Source organism: Lissotriton vulgaris, chromosome 3_1 (genome assembly GCF_964263255.1).
Source record: "Lissotriton vulgaris chromosome 3_1, aLisVul1.2, whole genome shotgun sequence".
Lineage (NCBI taxonomy): Eukaryota > Metazoa > Chordata > Amphibia > Caudata > Salamandridae > Lissotriton > Lissotriton vulgaris.
Window position 1 is genome coordinate 772,727,372 of NC_141689.1, and position 19,348 is coordinate 772,746,719.

The window sequence follows — 19,348 nt, forward strand, 5'->3', positions numbered from 1 at the left end:
TTGAGAGGAATCCGAAAATGTTCCAACACCGGCTCCGTGGTGATTTTCCTCTTGAGGAGAGACAGTTTCCCAGTATTGGCGTCGATGATGACCTCTCGACGCTCTTCCTCCGCGAGTGGCTGGAGTCGAAGCTTCGACACCACCAATGGCGCTTTGGGCGTCGACACCCCCTTCGAGGGCACGTCCGCCCCCTGCTTCGGAGCGAAAGCCTTCGGCGTCGACTTTGGCGGCAGGGTGAAGCGGATAGGCGTTTGCGCCTTTGCCGGCTTCGATGCGGGCCTCGGCACCACGACCTCTGGTTCGGGAACCACAGCGTCCTTCCGAATCCGATGCAGGGACTGCGCGACCTTCTTTGCTAAGGCTGGAGAGGGCTTGACCGGCTCGAGCGATTTCCCCGATTTGGGAATCGGGTCGGCTAGAGGCACCGTTTCCGGAGCCGACACAGCGCCATCCTTGGCCCCGACGGCCGGACCCGGCGCAGCCAGAGCTTTGGAATCGCCTTGACGCTTCTTCAAAGCTTTCTTCGGGTCATCGACCTCGACCATCTTCGGCGCCGACGCGGCCACGTCGGCCACCTTTGCCTTCGGCGTCGACCCCGAGGCCCTCGGGTCGGCCATCTTGGCGCGGCTCTTCAAGTCGGCCATTTTGAATTTTTTAGATGTTGACGCCTCTAGAGCCTTCTGTCCCACCAGTGGAGCTTTCACTTTCGGTTTCGAAACCGTTGGTGTGGATCCCGATGGCTTCACTTTCGTTTTCTTCAACGGGAGTGGCGCATCAGAAATGTCCGTGGCCGGGCCAAGAGGCGGGGCTGCTGGACTAGTAACGAGGTCTTGGGTAAGGCCCGAAGGCGATCCCTCGACCTGGGCTGTATGTTGGGGGTTGACCCCTGAGTCAGTTTGAGGATGCTCTTCCTCCGAGCTATCCCCCACGGTGGCAATGGCCCCATCGTTGTCCCCTACCTCGTCGCCGGCTTCATCAAACTCTTCGTCTCCCGCGTCGTAGTCATCTCCCTCCGACGCAAGGCTAGAGTCCGAAACTTGAAAGACATGGTCGTCTTCAACAAATTCTTCGAAGATGTTGTCCGGCGGGGGCGCCGGGGGTGCCGTCAACTGGGCCTGGAGTCGAGCGGCCCGACGATGCTTGAGGGTCTTCTTACACCGGAACTTTGAGCAGGCCATACACCTGGCCTCATCATGGTCCGGTGACAAACATTTGTTGCACACAGGGTGCACGTCGAGGTGTGAATACTTGGAGGTGCACACTGGGCACCTCTTGAACGGAGTTCGTTCCATGTTCAGTAGTCTGGAGCGTCGAGTAGGCCCGTCCGCGCCGACAGCACGCGGAGGGGCAGGAAGCATTCGGAGCTGAGAAAAAAGACAAACCCGAACGAAAACAATACCGACGCCAAGCCTAAAGACCTTTTGGTCTCAAGTCAGAAAGTTAAACAACTATCGATTCCGACAGAGGGAACCGAAACACATCCGAACCCAATGGCGGAAAAAAACAATCTGGGGATGGAGGCGATGCCCATGCGCACTGTAGTCCAGGGGAGGAGCCAACTATCTCGTGATACTTCGAAGACTCTTCCAGGACAACAATGTGCAATCATTCGGACCCAACACTAGGCGGCGATCTATGCACAGATATGAATTCAGCAGCCCACATGCCTCGAACCTGGCAATTCTATGGACTGATTGATGTGGAAAGTGGAGATAACTTTTGGCATAAATTTAGGATTTGTACGAAGCACTACCTTATTGTGGTGTATTTGCGTGAAGGGTTCCTGAATCGTTAGTGCTTGTAGCTCACTCACTCGCCTGAGGGAGGTAATGGCAATTAAAAATGCCACCTTCCATGTTAAGAATTGTAGATCACAAGAATAATGTGGTTCGAAGGGTGGTCCCATGAGTCTGGTAAGTACTATGTTTAAGTTCCTAACTAGTGAAGGTGGATGCTTTGGAGGGATAATTCTTTTAAGTCCTCCATAAAAGCTTTGATAGGTAGTATTCTGAACAGGGACACATGCTGTCTGTTTTGAAGCTATGCTGCTATAGCAGCAAGGTGTAGCCTTATGGAGGAGTATGCTAGATTACATCTTTGAAGATGTAGCAGGTAACAGATTATGTTTTGGATGGAGGCATCTAATGGATTGATTTGGTTATTATTACAATAAATTACAAATCTTTTCCATTTAGCTGCGTAGCATGCTCTGGTAGTGGGACGCCTTGCTTCCTTGATAATGTTCATGCAGTCTGGAGGCAATTTAAGATATCCGAACTCTAAGACCTCAGGAGCCAGATCGCTAGGTTCATCTGATTGGGATCTGGGTGTCTGATTTCTCTGTGTTCTGTGTTTTCAATTGTGGCGAAAGGCGCAGTCTTTGGTGAGGAACTACCGAGAGTTCTAGGAGCGTTGTGTACCGTGGCTGTCTTGCCCATGTGAGAGCAACCAGGATCTTTGTGAGTGACTGTTGCCTTAGTTTGCGTGCCACTAATGGAATCAGTGGGGTTGGTGGAAAAGCGTACGCAAATCTGCCTGACCAGTTTATCCATATCGCATTGCCTTGTGACAACGGGTGTGGGAACCTGGCGGCAAAGGACGGGCATTTTGAGTTTTCTTTTGTGGCAAACAGATCTATTTCTGGATGTCCCCACTTTTGGAAGAATGGTTGTAGAACTTGAGGGTGAATCTCCCATTCGTGTATTTGTTGACTGTGGCGGCTTAGTAGATCTGCTATCTGATTGTCTATCCCTGGGAGGTGTTCTGCCAGGAGAAACATGTTCTTTGGGATTGCCCACCTCCATATGCTCTGTGCTAGGTGAGATAGCTGCAGAGAGTGTGTCCCTCCCTGTTTTTGGAGAAAGTAGTAGATGGCTGTCATGTTATCCGTCCGCATTAACACAGCCTTGTTGCGCAAGTATTTCTAAAAGGCTTTCATTGCTAGAAATACTGCTAGTAACTCTAAGTGGTTTATATGTAGTGTCTTTTGCTTGACTGTCCAGAGACCTTGGACTGTGTATTGAAGGAGATGGGCTCCCCAACCTGTCAGTGATGCGTCCGCTGTTAATACTCCTTGTGGAACTGGCTCTTGGAACAGTCGCCTCTTGGAAAGGTTTTGTGGGTTTCACCACTGCAGAGAGTTGTAAGTGCGACTGTCTACCAACACTAGGTCTTTTAGTTGTCCTTGAGCTTGGTTCCACTGCCGTGCTAGGCATTCCTGTAAGGGACGCATATGAAGCAGAGTATGAGGGACAATGAATATGCAGGAGGCCATCATGCCTATAAACTGCATGAACACTCGAGCTGGCAGGTAGTGTTGTGGCTGAAATCTTTGAATGAGATACTGTATGTTGGCTATCCTGGCTGGATTTGGATATGCCTTTGCCACTGAGGTATTTATTGTTGCGCCCAGATATTATTGTATGTGGGAGGGTTGCAGGTGTGATTTTGGGTAATTTATGGAAAATCCTAGACTGTGCAGTAGCTGGATTGTCTGAGACGTATGGCTTGCACACTGAGCGTATGATTTGGCTTTTATGAGACAATCGTCGAGGTAGGGGAACACATGGATGTGTTACCTTCTGAGGTGTGCTGCTACTACTGCTAGGCACTTTGTAAAAACCCTTGGTGCTGTAGTTACCCCGAAGAGGAGAACTTTGAATTGATAATGGTGACCTTCTATTGTGAACCTGAGGTATTTACTGTGAGCTGGATGTATAGGGATGTGAAAGTATGCATCTTTGAGGTCTAATGTAGCAAGGAAGTCGCCTTGCTGAAGTAGTGGGAGTACTTGTTGTAGAGTGATCATATGGAAATGCTCTGAGAGTATGTATTGGTTCAGAGGTCTGAGGTCCTATATTGTTCTGAGGGATCCGCATTTTTGGGAATGAGGAAGTATAGAGAGTATACTCCTGTCCCTTGATTTCGAAAAGGTACTGGCTCTATGGCACCCTTTTCCAGCATGGATAGCACCTCTTGCTGTAACAGCGTGATGTGTTCTTTGGAATTTGGACGGTGTTTGGGCGCTATGTTGGGTGGAGTAGAAGTGAGTTCCAGGCAGTAACCATACTGGATGATTTGTCTCACCCACCTGTCTGTCGTAATGGCGTTCCAGACAGGTAGGAATTGTGTTATTCTTCCTCCGACTGGTCACTGTTTGTTGGCGGTGGAGGCTCTGGTGTTATTACCACCACGTCCTCTGCCCTTGTTATTGTTCCCTCTATAACCTCCTCTGTTGGAGCCTTTAATAAAGGTGCCTTGTGTAGTACTTTTCAATGATGAAGAAGTTTGGGATGTGTTGCCTCTGCCTGAGCCTCGAAAAGAGGAGCGACAAAAGCAGCTCCTAGACTATTGAAATTGAAGTGCACCCATTGCATTAGTGGTTTCAGTATCTTTTTTCATCTTTTCTAAGATGGTATCAACTGCAGGGCCAGACAAGAAATCCTGGTTAATGGGTTGATTGAGTATGTTAGATTGCACCTCATTTTTAAAACCCGAGATGCGAAGCCAGGCGTGCCGGCGTAGCAACACACTAGTGTTGACAGACCTAGCGGCTGTATCAGCTGCATCAAGGGTGCATTTTATGGATGTGTTAATGATGAATTTCCCTTCCTGTATTATGTTATTAGCTTTTGTTTTGTAGGGTTCTGGTAGGTGTTGTAATAATTCCTCCAATTCAACATAGTGTGCTCTGTCATAGCGTGCTAGGAGAGCTTGTGTATTGGCAATTCTCCAGGTATTTGCTGCCTGAGAGGCCACTCTTTTCCCTAAAGGTTCTAAGATTTATGACTCTTTGTCAGAAGGGGTGGGGGTGGGGGTGGGGGAGGGATCACCTGTTTGCGAATTTGCCCTTTTCCTAGCATTAGAAACAACTAGAGAGTCTAGTGGTAACTGAGACTTGATATAAGAGGGGTCTGTAGGAGCTGGTTTATATTTCTTTTCAATTCTTGGATTGAGGACACGCACTCTGGATGGGTCTTTAAAGATGTCTGGTGCGTGCTTTAGTACTCCCTTAGCATAGGGAGTATACGCACACTTTTCTCTGATGTTGGGAAGGTGTTAAATAGGAAATCCTCCTCTACAGGGTCAGTGTGCATGCTTACGCCATGCTACTGAGCTACTCTGTCAACTAACTGGTTAAAGGCGACAGTGTCATCAGTAGGAGATGGTTTTGTGGGGTATGTCGAGGAATCGGGTATGGGTTGTGTATCATATGGGCCCTGATGGGTCATCAGGGTCATTCTGATCATCCCATGTGTGATCCTGGTTTCCTTGATCATCAGGGTCTATAAAATCCTGTTGAGAGTCTTCACCCATGTCTTGTCCCTCATCATAGTGTGGAGGTGTAGGAGAATATGGAGCATAAGGCATGTTAGGAGTGAAGGGAGGAGGTGTGAAAGGTCAAGAGGGGATGTCCCAAAGTCCTTTTTCTTAGGAGAACCAGGAGAAGGAGCCTCAGTGACCAGTCCAGGGCCGGTCCTAGGCATGGGCGGTATGGGCAGCTGCCCAGGGCCTCGCGCTCCTGGGGGTTCCGCCGCCGGCCCTGCAGTAGATTGCAGAATAGGGGGCCCACCGCTGGCCGCCGCCGGCCGGTCAAATTAGGTAAAAAAGCGCTGCGCGCACTTGCGCAGCTGAGGCAATAAGTTACAGTAAGGCAGTCCGTCAGTCACCGTGCACGCAGCACGCACCCCACCACCTAGCTAAGTGACCACCTAGCTTAGTGGTGGTGGTGCGGCTGGTGCAATTCATAGTGCGCGGGCGCCATGTGGGTCCCAGGGCCGTCAATCTGGTAGCACGCGAAAGCGCTACCAATGACGGCCCTTAACATAATTTTGGCCAGACCCCGCTCTGCAGTTAACAGCACTGTCTGCGACGCAGCATGCACCCCGTACGCGGCGAGCGCTCCCTGGCCAGGAGGAGGGTGGAGTCGGGAGTCGGTTCGGGACGAGCCCCGTTCGTTGTTCGTTGGCATAACTAGTTGGTTAACGTGACGTCTTAAGGTAACAAGTGAGACCTCCAGTCCTGCTATATTATATATACATGATGATAGAGAGACTCCTGATCTGATCCACCACCATCGCTTGTCATTCAACTGTAATCAGCCCCAAGCTATAGATACCCTGGGGAAGTTTAATAATTTTACTAAGTTTCACACCCTGTAATATAATAGATATGGACTGTGCAGGCCCTTTTAGTGCTAGCTTTAACCCCGCTCAGGGGGTATCCAGCTCATCTTTTGCGCCACCACGTGTTTTTTGCTCCTCTCCAAGAGACGCTGTGAAGTGGGAGAGTGGGGGGAGGGGTACTGTGCGTTAGCCAGTGGCACCGTGCAAGTTGGGATCCACAGCCACAGATGCGAGTCTCACTACTGTACAAAGAGCGACCATATTTTTCCTCTGTTTGCTAGACATCATTAAAAAGGGACCTTGATCAATTGAAAAGGACTTGCATTGCGAAGGAGCCATTTACTAAGGGCAACGCAGTCTGTTACGAATAAGCTGAAAATCCTTCGGGAATCAGTTTTCCCTCTAATATTCATTAAAAGCACCTTCACTCGCATGCCGTTGATTCATCATTATAAAAACGCTCCTATTTTCAGCCATTATTTTCAGACGAAACAGAGGGTTGAGACACAAAAAAGCCTTATTTATGCAAGGGGGCGCAAGTCGAGGTTATAGGATACAGCAGCTGCGCTGACTGTCCTCGAAGGGTATCAAATGTGTCACCCACCCTGAAGCATGAACACTAAAATGCTCCACAGGCTTTGTTCAGTTGTCGAAATAGCATGTGTGTCATGTTTCACCTTCCCGACAACTAACAATAAATAGGCCAGCCAAGAGAGTCTCGGGCCCGCTAAATGATCTGGAATGTTCTGTCAGGACAATTGCGCTCATTAAGCTTTCATAGCCAATCCCTTCCTTTGCGCTGGCGAGGCACAGCACAGCCGGGCCGGGCATGGCATTTTTAGGCTGCCATATGCTCCTCTTTGCTCTTTTTCTTGCACAGAGTAAGCGCGTGGAGGGGGCAGGGACCAGGGGTCAATATCTCTGGCTTCTCGTGCCTAGGCAAGAGGTGATGGAATGCAGGAAACCAGTTTGAGGGGAGGGGGATTCGGGGACATACCCAGTGTCCTAGACATAAAGAGTGCAGGCTCGTGATGTATAGATTTATTAGCATGATATACCAACTGGATGTTTTGAATGGTGTATCCTTTGCAGATGAAGTAGAATAAGAGTTGACTGTGGAACATGATGAATGCTAAGCAGGTGCCCCAAGGCCACTAATGTCATAAATACACCTCTTTGCTTGTAGCTTTTGGTGCGTGAGGAAAAAGATGAGTGTGATCCACATGGTGCTTGAGTATGTTGGTGATTTGCCATACATTCTCACCAATTAATTTGTTGTGAACATATATATTTCCATGGCAAATCACTACAGAAACCCAATAAAATAGTAACCTAGTGAGCCTAAGAGCTTTAGTTTGGGGGTTTTGGTGTGAGATGTGTTTTTCTCCAGTATGATAGGGCTCCCGGTTTTATGGTATTTATATTTTTGCTATTTCTGTCTGTATTTATCCACATTTATTTGTTGCCAATTTTATCTGTATTTATCCATATTTATTTCTGGTTTTGTGGAAAAATAAAGCTGAAATTACTATATTTCCACATTTATTTAACCGATAAATATGCTGTCATAATTGAATGCCTATCATGTTTCAATGCTGTAAACACTGCCTGCAAAAGATAAATCAATGCACTTAAAAGGAAATATGCTTCAGTGATGCCAAATAACTATAATCAAAAGTCCTGCGAAGTCACTTTCTGTGATGTCACTTCTTGCGACACAATATGCAATTAGAGGGGCCTCACATCTTCCCTTTTGCCCGGGGCCTCAGAAGGCCTAGGACCGGCACTGGTCCAGTCTTCTCTTGTTCTTATTGTAAACTGCTATATGCCCTGTATCAGGTTCTATATGCAGTCTATTTTGGTCTGGGCTCACTGGATCAGGGTGAAAAAGCTCTTCTTCCACTGTCCCTGGCTTAGGCGCCGATGTTTTTGGATAGGTTGCTTGCTTGTTTATATTTTTCTGTTGAGCTTTTTTCGGCTCAACGTCCTTTGTCGGCTCGACGGTTCTTGTCGGCTCGACGGTTCTTGTCGGCTCGACGGTTCTTGTCGGCTCGACGGTTCTTGTCGGCTCGACGGTTCTTGTCGGCTCGGCGGCTCTTTTCGGCTCGGCGGCTCTTTTCGGCTCGGCGGCTCTTTTCGGCTCGGCGGCTCTTTTCGGCTCGGCGGCTCTTTTCGGCTCGGCGGCTCTTGTCAGCTCGACGGCTCTTGTCGGCTCGACGGCCTTGTTCTACTGGACGACTTTCTTCAGTTTGAGGGTCCTTTTCGGGTCGACAGCCTTTTTCGGCTTAATGTGTTTTTTCGGCTCAACAACTTTTTTAGGTTTGACGGCCTTCTTCGGCTCGGTGGCAGTCTTCGGATGGACAACTTTCTTTGGGTCGTTTCCTTTTTTCGGGTCGATGACCTTTTTCCGGTCGACGGTTTTCTTTGGATCGACGACCTTCTTTGGGTCGACAGTCTTCTTTGGATCGACGACCTTCTTTGGCTCGACGGTCTTTTTCGGATTGACGACTTTTTAAATGTCGGCGCCCCTTCTCGGCTCTGCGGCCGTTTTTGAGTCGACTGCCTTTTTGGTAAGTGTTTTGCAGGGTCCCGGGGTACCGGAAGGCTTGGGCATGGTCTTCGGAGCCGAGCCGGAAGGCGGGGCTTCTGAAGCGGCTAAGGCTTTTAGGCAATCCTTTGACTGGAGCCTTGTCTGGAGGTTGAGGCAGGGAAGGGGCTTTGGTACTTACGGTTTGCCCCAGTGGGATGTCGTCATCAGAGTCCCACTGGTCTTCTACTGTGACTAGTTCTAGGTTGGAGTCCGCTGCCTCTGGGAGTTCATGTTCGTCGTCGAAAATGTTTTCCGGTTCAGGTGCATGTTGCTGCATCTCTTGACGAGCAGCTCTTCGGTTCCGGATAGCTTTCTTCGACCGGAACTGAGCACAAGCTGGACAGTTTTCTTCGTTGTGCTCCGGAGATAGGCACCTGTTGCATACTGTATGCTTGTCGCTATGTGGAAACTTGGATCGACATTGTGGGCATCTTTTGAACGGGGTCCTTTCCATCGGCAGGAGGCCCACGTGGCGTCAAAAAGGCCCAACGGCCCGCGTGAACTATCAGAGAGAAATGGAAAGAGTTGTCGAGTCAAGGGATACCAAGCGGAAACAATACAGTCAAAACTATAAGGTTTTCGGCCGTAGAAAGTTGGAAAACTTCGGTCCCGAATTGTCAAAGTGCATCCGAACCCAATGGCGAAAAAAACAATCTGAAGATGGAGAAGATGCCCATGCGCACTGTAGTCCAGGGGAGGTGTCACCTATATTGTGATACTTGGAAGACTCTTCCAAGACAACAAGGTGCAAACATTTGCAACACTAGAGCGGCGATCTATGCTAAGATATGAATTCAGCAGCCCACATGCCTCGAACATGTAATTCACTAGATCTAGATAAGGGAGATGTTTACAAACAGGCAAGGTGCTGCTAAGCTGGAGCAACCTCACTGCCTCATGTGTGTGTGATCTTTGCAATTGGATGCTGCCTTAGAGCGTACCTGATTCTATTACATGCCTTTCGATACTTTTCACCTTGTAGCTGCAAAAACTGCTGGTAGTCATTACAATGTTGTTTTGCCAAGTATTTAATTTCCAGCATTGTTTTGGTTATTTGTTGATGATTTGCAATTCCTAAAAGTAAATGCTAATAGCATTGTATGTATCGATGCAAAAACACTTTGCCATTGTTTGATATCTTACTCTAGTAATAGTAAGGTTGTAGTCCAAGGGCATTCGCTAACAAAGTTTTTTTTTACAGTATTACGCATGCATGAACTGGTAGCAGTGATGAGCAGAAAAGTGAGTAACTGGTAGCAGTGCAAAGCTGCTTGCCTTCCTACAGAGTATTTACAAAAAATAAAGCGGATTGGGATGAACTATGGAGCAATGAATTACGGTGGGGGTGAACGCACAGGGATGTTGGGGAGGAAGAGAAGAAAGCTATGCCTTCACATAGGATGCTAAACGGTAAATGAAAAAATTGTCTCTGTCAGCAGTGGAAGGTTGCAAATTATCCAATCAAAAGGATGGTAAAGAAGGAAGGCACTAGTAGAGTGACAAATAGAAGAACAGGGAAGAAAATCACCAAATGAGTGCCATAGGTATGAGACTAAAAGTGAAGATGAGAGCTTAAAGTTCAGTGAGTACGGAAATGCTATATAGTAATGCTTATTGAGGAACTGTAAGAGGGAGAGAGTTGATGTGAGTGAGTATAAAAAGGGACAAATAAGGCACACAAAGACTATGGAAAGTGGACCACGTATTGCAGTGATTTCCAAACTGTGCCCCTGGATGGTTTAGGCTAGATCTGTCCAGCTCCAGGCTGAGTGCTCACGAACAGCAAACTGATGCAGTCACGCATGGCCAGAGGGCACACAGATATTGTGAAAAGCGATAGTGGATATATTGTTGCATTGCACTCACTATTCTCCATACATTCATCCCAGTTATTTTGAGCAATTAAAATGCAAGTACTACCAATGCCACGCTTACATCCCCGCCAAAAGTAAGTAATGCAATGGGGAGCCGCAGCCAACAGTCAATTGGTCAAGGGAGCCCTGGGTCAAAAAAGTTTGGGAACCAGTGTGCCTTTCTGGGGTTTCAACTGTAACAAAGTTATCAGTTGCTCTTGTTGCCAGAAACTCATTAAGTCGTCTATTGCAGGAACCATTCTGTGGGGTAAGCACATAGTCAATATCCTGTGCTTGTCTTGTGGTCCCATAAAGGGAAACATTTGCTTAAATTTGGTAAATTTTTTTGCCGATCCAAAATGGAATTTCTCACGACTGAGAGGAAATATGCCCATAAATGAATGAATTACAGGACTTATTGTTGGCACTACAGGCAGCTGAGCTTCCCCTGGCAGGCCAGGCCTCGCTGGCAGAGCGAACAAAAAGCGCAAAACATATTGAGTTAAGAGTCTATATAATATAACTAGACTGTTGTACAGTTGTTGTAGCTCTTGAGCGGTGAGATTCGCTAAATTAGGGTATGGTGTATAACCAGCTAATGCTGGCCTGGTCACCCTATCATTGCTAAGGGGACGTATGCATACTGTTGTAAGTTCATGTGGAAGGGCGCCGGGGAACCAAATGTGATATTTCCCAAGTGATACTGGTATTTCTATTAGCACATACACTCTGTATTGTTGTGGTGGTGGTGCAACAACTGTGTATTCAGAAAGTGTGTTTGTATTAGCATCCACAGCAGGAAAATTGGTCCAAGAATAAAAGATTTGGAAGCAATAGCTTTTGTGGGCTTCAACCACGAAAATAAAATCACCACCTGCATTGGTAAGTCCATATTTTGTTGCATGTGCAAAGACAGCAGTTCTCCAATTCCAATTAACTGCATTGACAATAGGTGCTGGTGCAGCCATAGGTAAAACAGAAATGGAAACAAAGTTCAAACATGAAAATAAGTTATCCTTTTAAAGTTTCAAGTAGGAAAAACCACCAAATTTTGTATTCGACAAATTATGGAATATTATTCCTCAAAACCCCAGCTGTCTCCGGTGGTAGGGGTAAGAGGTATTATGGACACACTTAAGCACTACCCATGAGACATGTGTAATAAGTACCAGAACAATCGTTGGTAGTGCCATGTTGCAGAGATTCTGTTTGGAAACAGAACTACACCTGGAAATCAGAATGTAGGGACTGTGTCACCATACCATATCAGTATGTATGATCTCAAATCTGACAAAATCATAATGCCTTTACCTGCCCCCCTAACTTTCCCAGACTAACAGGTAAGTAGGCACCCGAGAACAAAACTCTCTAGTCCCCAAAGCAACCTTTGGCAACAGATAGACACATTTTGTTTTCTCACTCGTGCATGTCCACAATAAACAAGAGAAAGACACGAGAACAGTTTACAATATTTATTGAAACTATTGCGCTCTATTATGAAGCAACTGTGCTGCAATTAGAAAACACATGCAACAGTAATCAGCATTATGAGTAAACTTTATATAATGAAAAGCCCTACAATGATGAATGATATATCTGCCTGAGCCTACCCTCACTATGCGAGCACAGTGATATATCAGTAATCTTCGGGATTAGAAACGACCCCCATACCTGACATTTGTAGTTAGGTGTTCTGCATCTCAGGTTGCACAAAGCTAGCACATACATCCCAGGATCTTTCCCAACTGCAAGAATCCTCCTCTGATTTCAAAAGGCAAGTCTCTGTGTACATGATAAGAGGTTCCTCACTTGAAAACAGAATCTGCTCCTCTGTGTTGTGTCTAAATGTCAAGCTATGTTACTAACCGATCGCAGAAAAAACAGGGCACGGTGTTGTTCAACCTTCTATGAATTATTCAGACTGAGTCCCAGAAAAGTAAACTGAATAATAAAAACACATGCAGCTTTTTTTCTAAAATAATATTGTTGCACAAAAACAAAAGTGCTGTGGGTAACGTGGAAAGCAAAGTGGCCTACAACGTGCAGTTAGATTAAAGTTAGGGAGAACTAAATGGGCCGTAAAGAGAATTCAAAACACTGCCACTGCTTTTCACTCATAAACAGCCATGGTGACCCTAAAAGGAAGTACCTTGAACTGGTAGTGTTGGCTAATAATAAAGAAAGCAAAGTTACAGTCAATGAGCATAATAGATGGTGTGGAAATTGGCATCCTTCAGAACGAGCGTCATCATGAAATCGCCCTGTTGAAGGAGGAGGAATACATCCTGCAGTGTTGTCATTTAAAAATATTTCCATAAGATGTGGAGAGAGAGAGGACTCAGGGCCGTCCTTCTTGGGGATGAGAAAGCACAGAGTTGACGCCATTCTCTTTGTGTTGGGGTGGGGGGTACTCTCTCAATAGAACCCTTTTGTAAGAGGGCCTGCGATTTTTCCTGAAAGAAGGAAAGGTGCTCTTGTCTAAGAGTGTTTGTACAAGGTGGGATGTTGCGAGGGACTGTATAGTTTTAGTTTGAGGCAATAGCCGTTTTGGGCTACGGCTACGGCTGAGACCTTCTTGTCTGACATGAATTCCTCAAATCAAGAAAAGAAGTTGCATACCCTTCCCTGATAGGTGCCATGTGACTGGGGGGGGGGGGTGAGGTAGGGCAAGTGACTGGCAGAGGCACCTTTGCCACTACCCCTATTACCCCTGGAGAATCCTCTAAATGTACCCCCCCCCCCCACCGCCTCCAAGCTTGTGGTAAGTCTACTGCTTCATCTGGTACGAGTGGGATTGCTCGAGGAAGGTGGTCTGAAGCGCTCACATGAACATTTTTCTCACTATATCTGTTTTGGTTTTCTTCAGCATCTCGTCTACCTGGGGCCCAAAAAGATGTTCCAGTCAAACGGGAGGATGAGGAGATGCTGCTGGACCACGGGTTTGACCTTCGAGATACAGAGCCAGGCGTAATGTTCCAGTATAACACTGGTATTGCTGCCCCTGTGTCCATCTTCTCGCTCTTCTTAGAGTATCGCTGGTGGCCTGTGTGTAGATGTGTACCACTAGGGACTCCGTTGGAGCCAGTCCCTTAAGATATGCTGGGTCACTAGGAGAGGATTTGAATTTCCTTTCAAACTTTGAAGTGGCTAGCCTTGACAGGCTCCTTCACATTCTTATGAGAAGATGACATTCAGCATGGGGAGGAACTGGACAGTACACTCCGATTTGGAGAGCCTCTCAAGTAGTCATTCCCCTCCTGGGTGACATGCATCTCAACATTGTGAAAGGCTGCAGCCCTCTGGATGGCTTCATAACAGGCTGTGGTGTCATCAAGGACTGAGGCCAGGATCAGGTAATGTTCACAGTGAGGGTTATCTGTGGATCTGCACTATTTTTAGCCCAGGGATTATCAGTAGGGCCTACGTCTGGCCATAAGGTTCAATCAGGCCATAGGAGCTACCTGGCACTTAATGGAAAAGCGGGGCCTCTCTTGTGACTAAGTTGGAGACAGTGAGGAAGGTGGGCATGGGTGTGGTGGTGGGGAAGATGAGGGGGGGGGGTGGAGGAGGTAGGCTGGGTGAAAGAGGACTGAGGACTGTGTTCCAGTGTTTCTTTGGTGCTGGGATACCCTGGCCATGAAGAATTAAAGCTGTTTAGTGAGCGTTGGAACAAATGATCTTTCCTCCAGCCTCCCTGAACATAACATAACTTTGTAAGGTGGTGACCTTGGAACAATTATGTGAGTCTGCTCAGCATTGCAACCTGCATCACACTAGAGGGAATGGCATTACCAAATAAATAATATTGCATTTCGTGCAAGTGTTAAACAGATACACTATAAAACATGCAAAACATGGAAATAGGTCATTCTACCAGGTAAAGTATGCTTCAGGCAGTTTGGAAGTCCAATGCTATCAAGGACCATTTCAATGAACAAAGTTTTATTCTGGACCACAGTATTTCGTTTGAAGAATTTGTTTTGAACTATGAAAATAGAAGACACAGCTCACTTCCTGCTCCCATAGAATAAGTAACTGATCAGGTGATTTCAATCATCTTACCTTTTTCTTTACTAATGCTTCCCTCTCTTTATCTCTTCTTTTCCATTCATCAGCAAGGGCGTGCATGTGAGCTAGTTCTTTCTTTTTCAGCTGTCAAACGGAATTAAAAACACACATTGCTTTTATTAAACGACATGTCAACAGTAGGAAAAGCTGTCTAAACTTTACCACATGAGAAATAAATCTATTTTGAAAAGAGCAGTAGATTGAACAAGAAGAAAACTAAAACACATTATTTTCTATTTTGAATGTAGATGGAAAAATCAATACGAACCAAATTGCTTAAACACAGAAAATATATAACGAATATGCTACTTACCAGTATGCATCGGTTCTTGGCATGTAGGGCTGCTGACATTCATATCTGTGCATAGATCGCCGCCTAGTGTTGGGTCCGGATGATCGCACATTGCTGTCCTGGAAGAGTCTTCGAATTATCACGAGATAGGTGGCTCCTCCCCTGGACTACAGTGCGCATGGGCATCGACTCCATCCTCAGATTGTTTTTAGCCATTGTGGCAAAGATGGAGTGTAACTCTGTGAGTGATGACCATGCTAAGAGTATTAGTGAGTGCTGCAGCTGCTACAGGCGCCGGGGAGGAGGGCGGGTGATATTAATGTCAGCAGCCCTACATGCCAAGAACAGATGCATACTGGTAAGTAGCATATTCGGTTCGAGGCATGTGGGCTGCTGAATTCATATCTGTGCATAGAATACATAGCAGTCCCTCCATTAGCGGCGGCCGCCTCTGCCAGCTGCAGCAGTTTGGAAAAGTTTTTTTAGAACAGCCTGCCCTACAGCTGCCTGCTGTTTGGAGTGCACATCTACACAGTAGTGTTTTGTAAATGTGTGTGTGGTAGACCATGTGGCTGCTCTACATATGTCCTCTAAAGGAATATTTCCAAGGAAAGCCATGGAGGCCCCCACCTTCCGGGTGGAGTGGGCCCGCGGGGGGATCAATAGAGTGCGCTTAGCTTTCTGATAGCAGATCTGAATACAATTAACGATCCACCTGGCTATACCAGCCTTGGAAATGGGATTGCCTTTGTGTTGTGGCGAAAAGGCAACAAATAGTTGTTTCGTCTTCCGAAAATCTTTGGTCCTATCAATGTAGTACATCAAGGCTCTCTTGACGTCAAGCATGTGGAGCATTCTCTCCGCAACTGACTCAGGGTTTTGGAAGAACACAGGCAGTTCTATAGTCTGGTTGATATGGAACTGTGAAACCACCTTAGGAAGGAACTTAGGGTTAGTGCGAAGCACCACCCTGTTGGAATGAATCTGTATGAATTGCTCTTGGATAGTTAGTGCCAAGAGTTCACTAACGCGTCGTAGTGACGTAATCGCTATCAGGAAAGCCACTTTCCATGTTAAGAACTGAATCTCGCATGAATGCAGTGGCTCAAAAGGTGGACCCATCAGTCTTGTGAGGACCACATTCAGGTTCCATTAAGGAGCTGGTGTACCATGGTTGGCATGCCCACGTTGGAGCAACCAGGATGAGAGTCATCGAGTGTTGCTTCAGTTTGCGTGCCACCAGCAGTATTAGAGGTGCTGGGGGAAAAGCGTACGCAAAGATGCCTGACCAGTTCATCCATATCGCATTGCCCTGCAACTGTGGGTGTGGAAACCTGGCGGCAAAGCTTCAGCATTTTGCGTTTTCCTTTGTGGCGAACAGGTCTATCTCTGGATGACCCCACCGTTGGAAGTACGGGTGGAGAACTGATGGATGTATCTCCCACTCGTGCATTTGGTGGCTGTACCTGCTGAGCAGGTCCGCCATCTGATTGTCCTTGCCCGGGAGGTGTTCCGCCATGAGGAAGATGTTCCTTTGAATGGGCCAATTCCACATGCTCTGAGCCAGATGAGACAACTGTGGAGAGTGTGTACCTCCCTGCTTCTGAATGTAGTACATGGCCGTCATGTTGTCCGTCCGGATCAACATGACCTTGTTGCACAGATGTACTTTGAATGCTTTCATCGCCATGAAGATAGCCATCAGTTCTAGAATGTTGATGTGCATCTTCCTCTGCTGCGTTGTCCATAGTCCCTGCACCGTGTAGTGGAGAACATGAGCTCTCCAACCCTGGAGAGATGCGTCCGTCGTCATAAATGATCTGTGGCACAGGCTCCTGGAACGGTCGTCCCTTGCAAAGGTTGTGTGGATTCCACCAATGCAGAGAGTTGTATGCACGACCGGTTACCAACACTAGGTCTTTCAACTGTCCGTGAGCCTGATTCCACTGACGTGCTGAGCACTCCTGAAGCGGACGCATATGTAGTCTCGCGTGTGGGACTATGAAAATACAGGAGGCCATCATGCCTATCCACTGCATGAACACTCGGGCCTGAAGCGAGTGTTGAGGTCTGAATTTTTGTATCAGCGATTGAATGCTGCTGATCCTCACTGAATTTGGCTGTGCTTTGGCTGCCAGAGTGTCTATGGTCGCACCCAGATACTGCCGTATATGGGCGGGTTGCAGGTGGAACTTTGGGTAATTCAGTGAGAATCTCAGATCGTGAAGAAGGTGAATGGTGTGGGACATGTGGGCCGACTTTGCCTGGATAAGCCAGTCGTCCAGATAAGGGTAGACGTGAATGTTCTGTCTCCGTAAGTGTGCCGCCACCGTCGCCAGGCACTTTGTAAACACCCTGGGTGCCGTGGTCACTCCGAAAGGTAGGACCTTGAATTGGTAATGTTGATTTTGGATGATGAACCTGAGGTATTTTCTGTGTGACGGGTGTAGCGGAATATGAAAATACGCATCCTTCAGATCTAATGTTGCGAGAAAATCTCCCTGACTGAGCAACGGTAGGACTTGCTGCAGTGTTAGCATGTGAAAGTGCTCTGGTAGAATGTACTGATTGAGGGGTCTGAGGTCCAGTATGGGTCTGAGGGACCCGTCCTTTTTTGGGATCAAGAAGTACAGAGAGTAAACTCCTGTGCCTCTTTCTTCCACAGGCACAAGCTCGATTGCTCCTTTTTGCAGCATGATGAGCACCTCCTGCTGCAATAAGTGCAAATGCTCTGTGGACATAGGACGGTGTCTTGGAGGTATGTTGGGTGGAGTGGGTTTTAACTCCAGACAATAACCGTACTGGATAAGCTTTGTGACCCACCTGTCTGTGGTGATGGACTTCCAGACTGGCAGGAACTGTTGGAGTCTCCCCCCGACCGGAGTGGTATGGTCGGGGGGCAGTGACAAGGCGTCACTGTTTGTTAGTGGCGGAGGACCTGGAGCTGTTCTTTCCACGACCTCTACACTTGGCGCTGTTTCCACGATAGCCACCTCTACTTTGTTTGGCATAGGTGGTTTGCGCGCCACCTTTAATGTACTGTGTCTGCTGGGACAGCTGGCCTCTGGAAACACCTCTAATGCTTGAGCGACGAAAAGAACCACCCCTGAACTGCTGGGACTGGAGAGCCCCCATAGACTTCGCAGTCTCAGTGTCCTTCTTGATCCTCTCCAAGGTGGTGTCTACCTCTGGACCAAATAAATGATCAGGGTTTACTGGCTGATTGAGAATGGTGGTCTGTATCTCTGGCTTGAACCCGGAGATTCTAAGCCAGGCATGTCGCCTCAACATGACACTTGTGTTAACGGCTCTGGCCGCGGTGTCTGCTGCGTCCAGTGCACATTTGATAGAAGCATTTGATATGAGCTTTCCTTCCTGTATGAGCATCTCAGCTGCCTCCTTATATTCATCTGGCAGGTGCTGCAACAGGGTCTCCAGTGTGTCATAATGGGCCCTGTCATACCTGGCTAAGAGTGCCTGAGTGTTTGAAATGCGCCAGATAATGGCCGCTTGAGCCGCCACCCTTTTCCCTGATGCCTCTAGCACCTTAGATTCCTTATCTGGGGGAGGAGCATCACCCGTTGTTTGTGAATTAGCCCTCTTCCGGGCATTAGAAACAACAAGAGAGTCCAACGGCAACTGTCCCTTGATGTAGGTAGGGTCCCCAGGCGCCGGTTTGTACTTTTTTTCAATCCTGGGGTTTATCACCCTGGCTCTTGTAAGCTCCTTAACCCCTTCGCTGCTCATGACGAGCTCAGCTCGTCATGCAGCACACTGGTCGTGTGCTCATAACGAGCTGAGCTCGTCATGAACAATGCGATTCTGCATTCCTTAGCACACAGCGGGAAAGTGCACCGCATGCATGGGGTTAAATATTTCCCCAGCCTGTTTCAAGACACCCTTCAACATAGGCAGAGTCTTGACAGTCCTCTCGGAGGTGGAAAAGGTGTCAAACAGAAAGTCTACTTCAATAGGGTCAGCATGGAGCTGGACGTCATGATTCTTGGCTGCCCTTTCAATAAGTGCATTAAACGCCGCCGAATCCTCAGTAGGCGATGTTTTTACAGTATACACATGAGTGTCTGGGGCAGTGTGTGGATCCCCAGGGTCAGCAGCATCTGGCCAAGGTTCAGTAGTATCTTCTGGATCAGTGTCCACAGGATAACTGTATTCGTCATTGTCACCTTCCCCAGTTTCCACATCTGAATAAGTGGGTGAGACATCATGCCCACATGGAGATGCAGGTTCTACAAGAACAGGTGTTGTAGTAGAATCCTTCTTTTTCAGTGGGATTTTATACGACTCCATTGGCTGTTCCGGGGCGATCTTTCGCTTATAAATAGAAAGTCTGCCTGTATCGGCATCGATAAACTGTTCCTGTTGCTCTTCAAGCGAGGGCTGTCGATGCTTTGTGGCTAGG

The 19,348-nt window shown here is 47.5% G+C and overlaps 1 protein-coding gene across 1 annotated transcript in view; it reads right to left on the bottom strand.

Annotated features, from left to right (window-relative positions):
* Positions 1-19,348, bottom strand: part of CEP120 (centrosomal protein 120) — a 375,016-nt gene that overhangs the window by 152,651 nt on the left and 203,017 nt on the right. Inside the window, exon 14 of the mRNA XM_086961084.1 lies at positions 14,631-14,720. Within this exon, the coding sequence (XP_086817210.1) occupies positions 14,631-14,720 (90 nt within the window). The remainder of the gene's footprint in view (positions 1-14,630; positions 14,721-19,348) is intronic.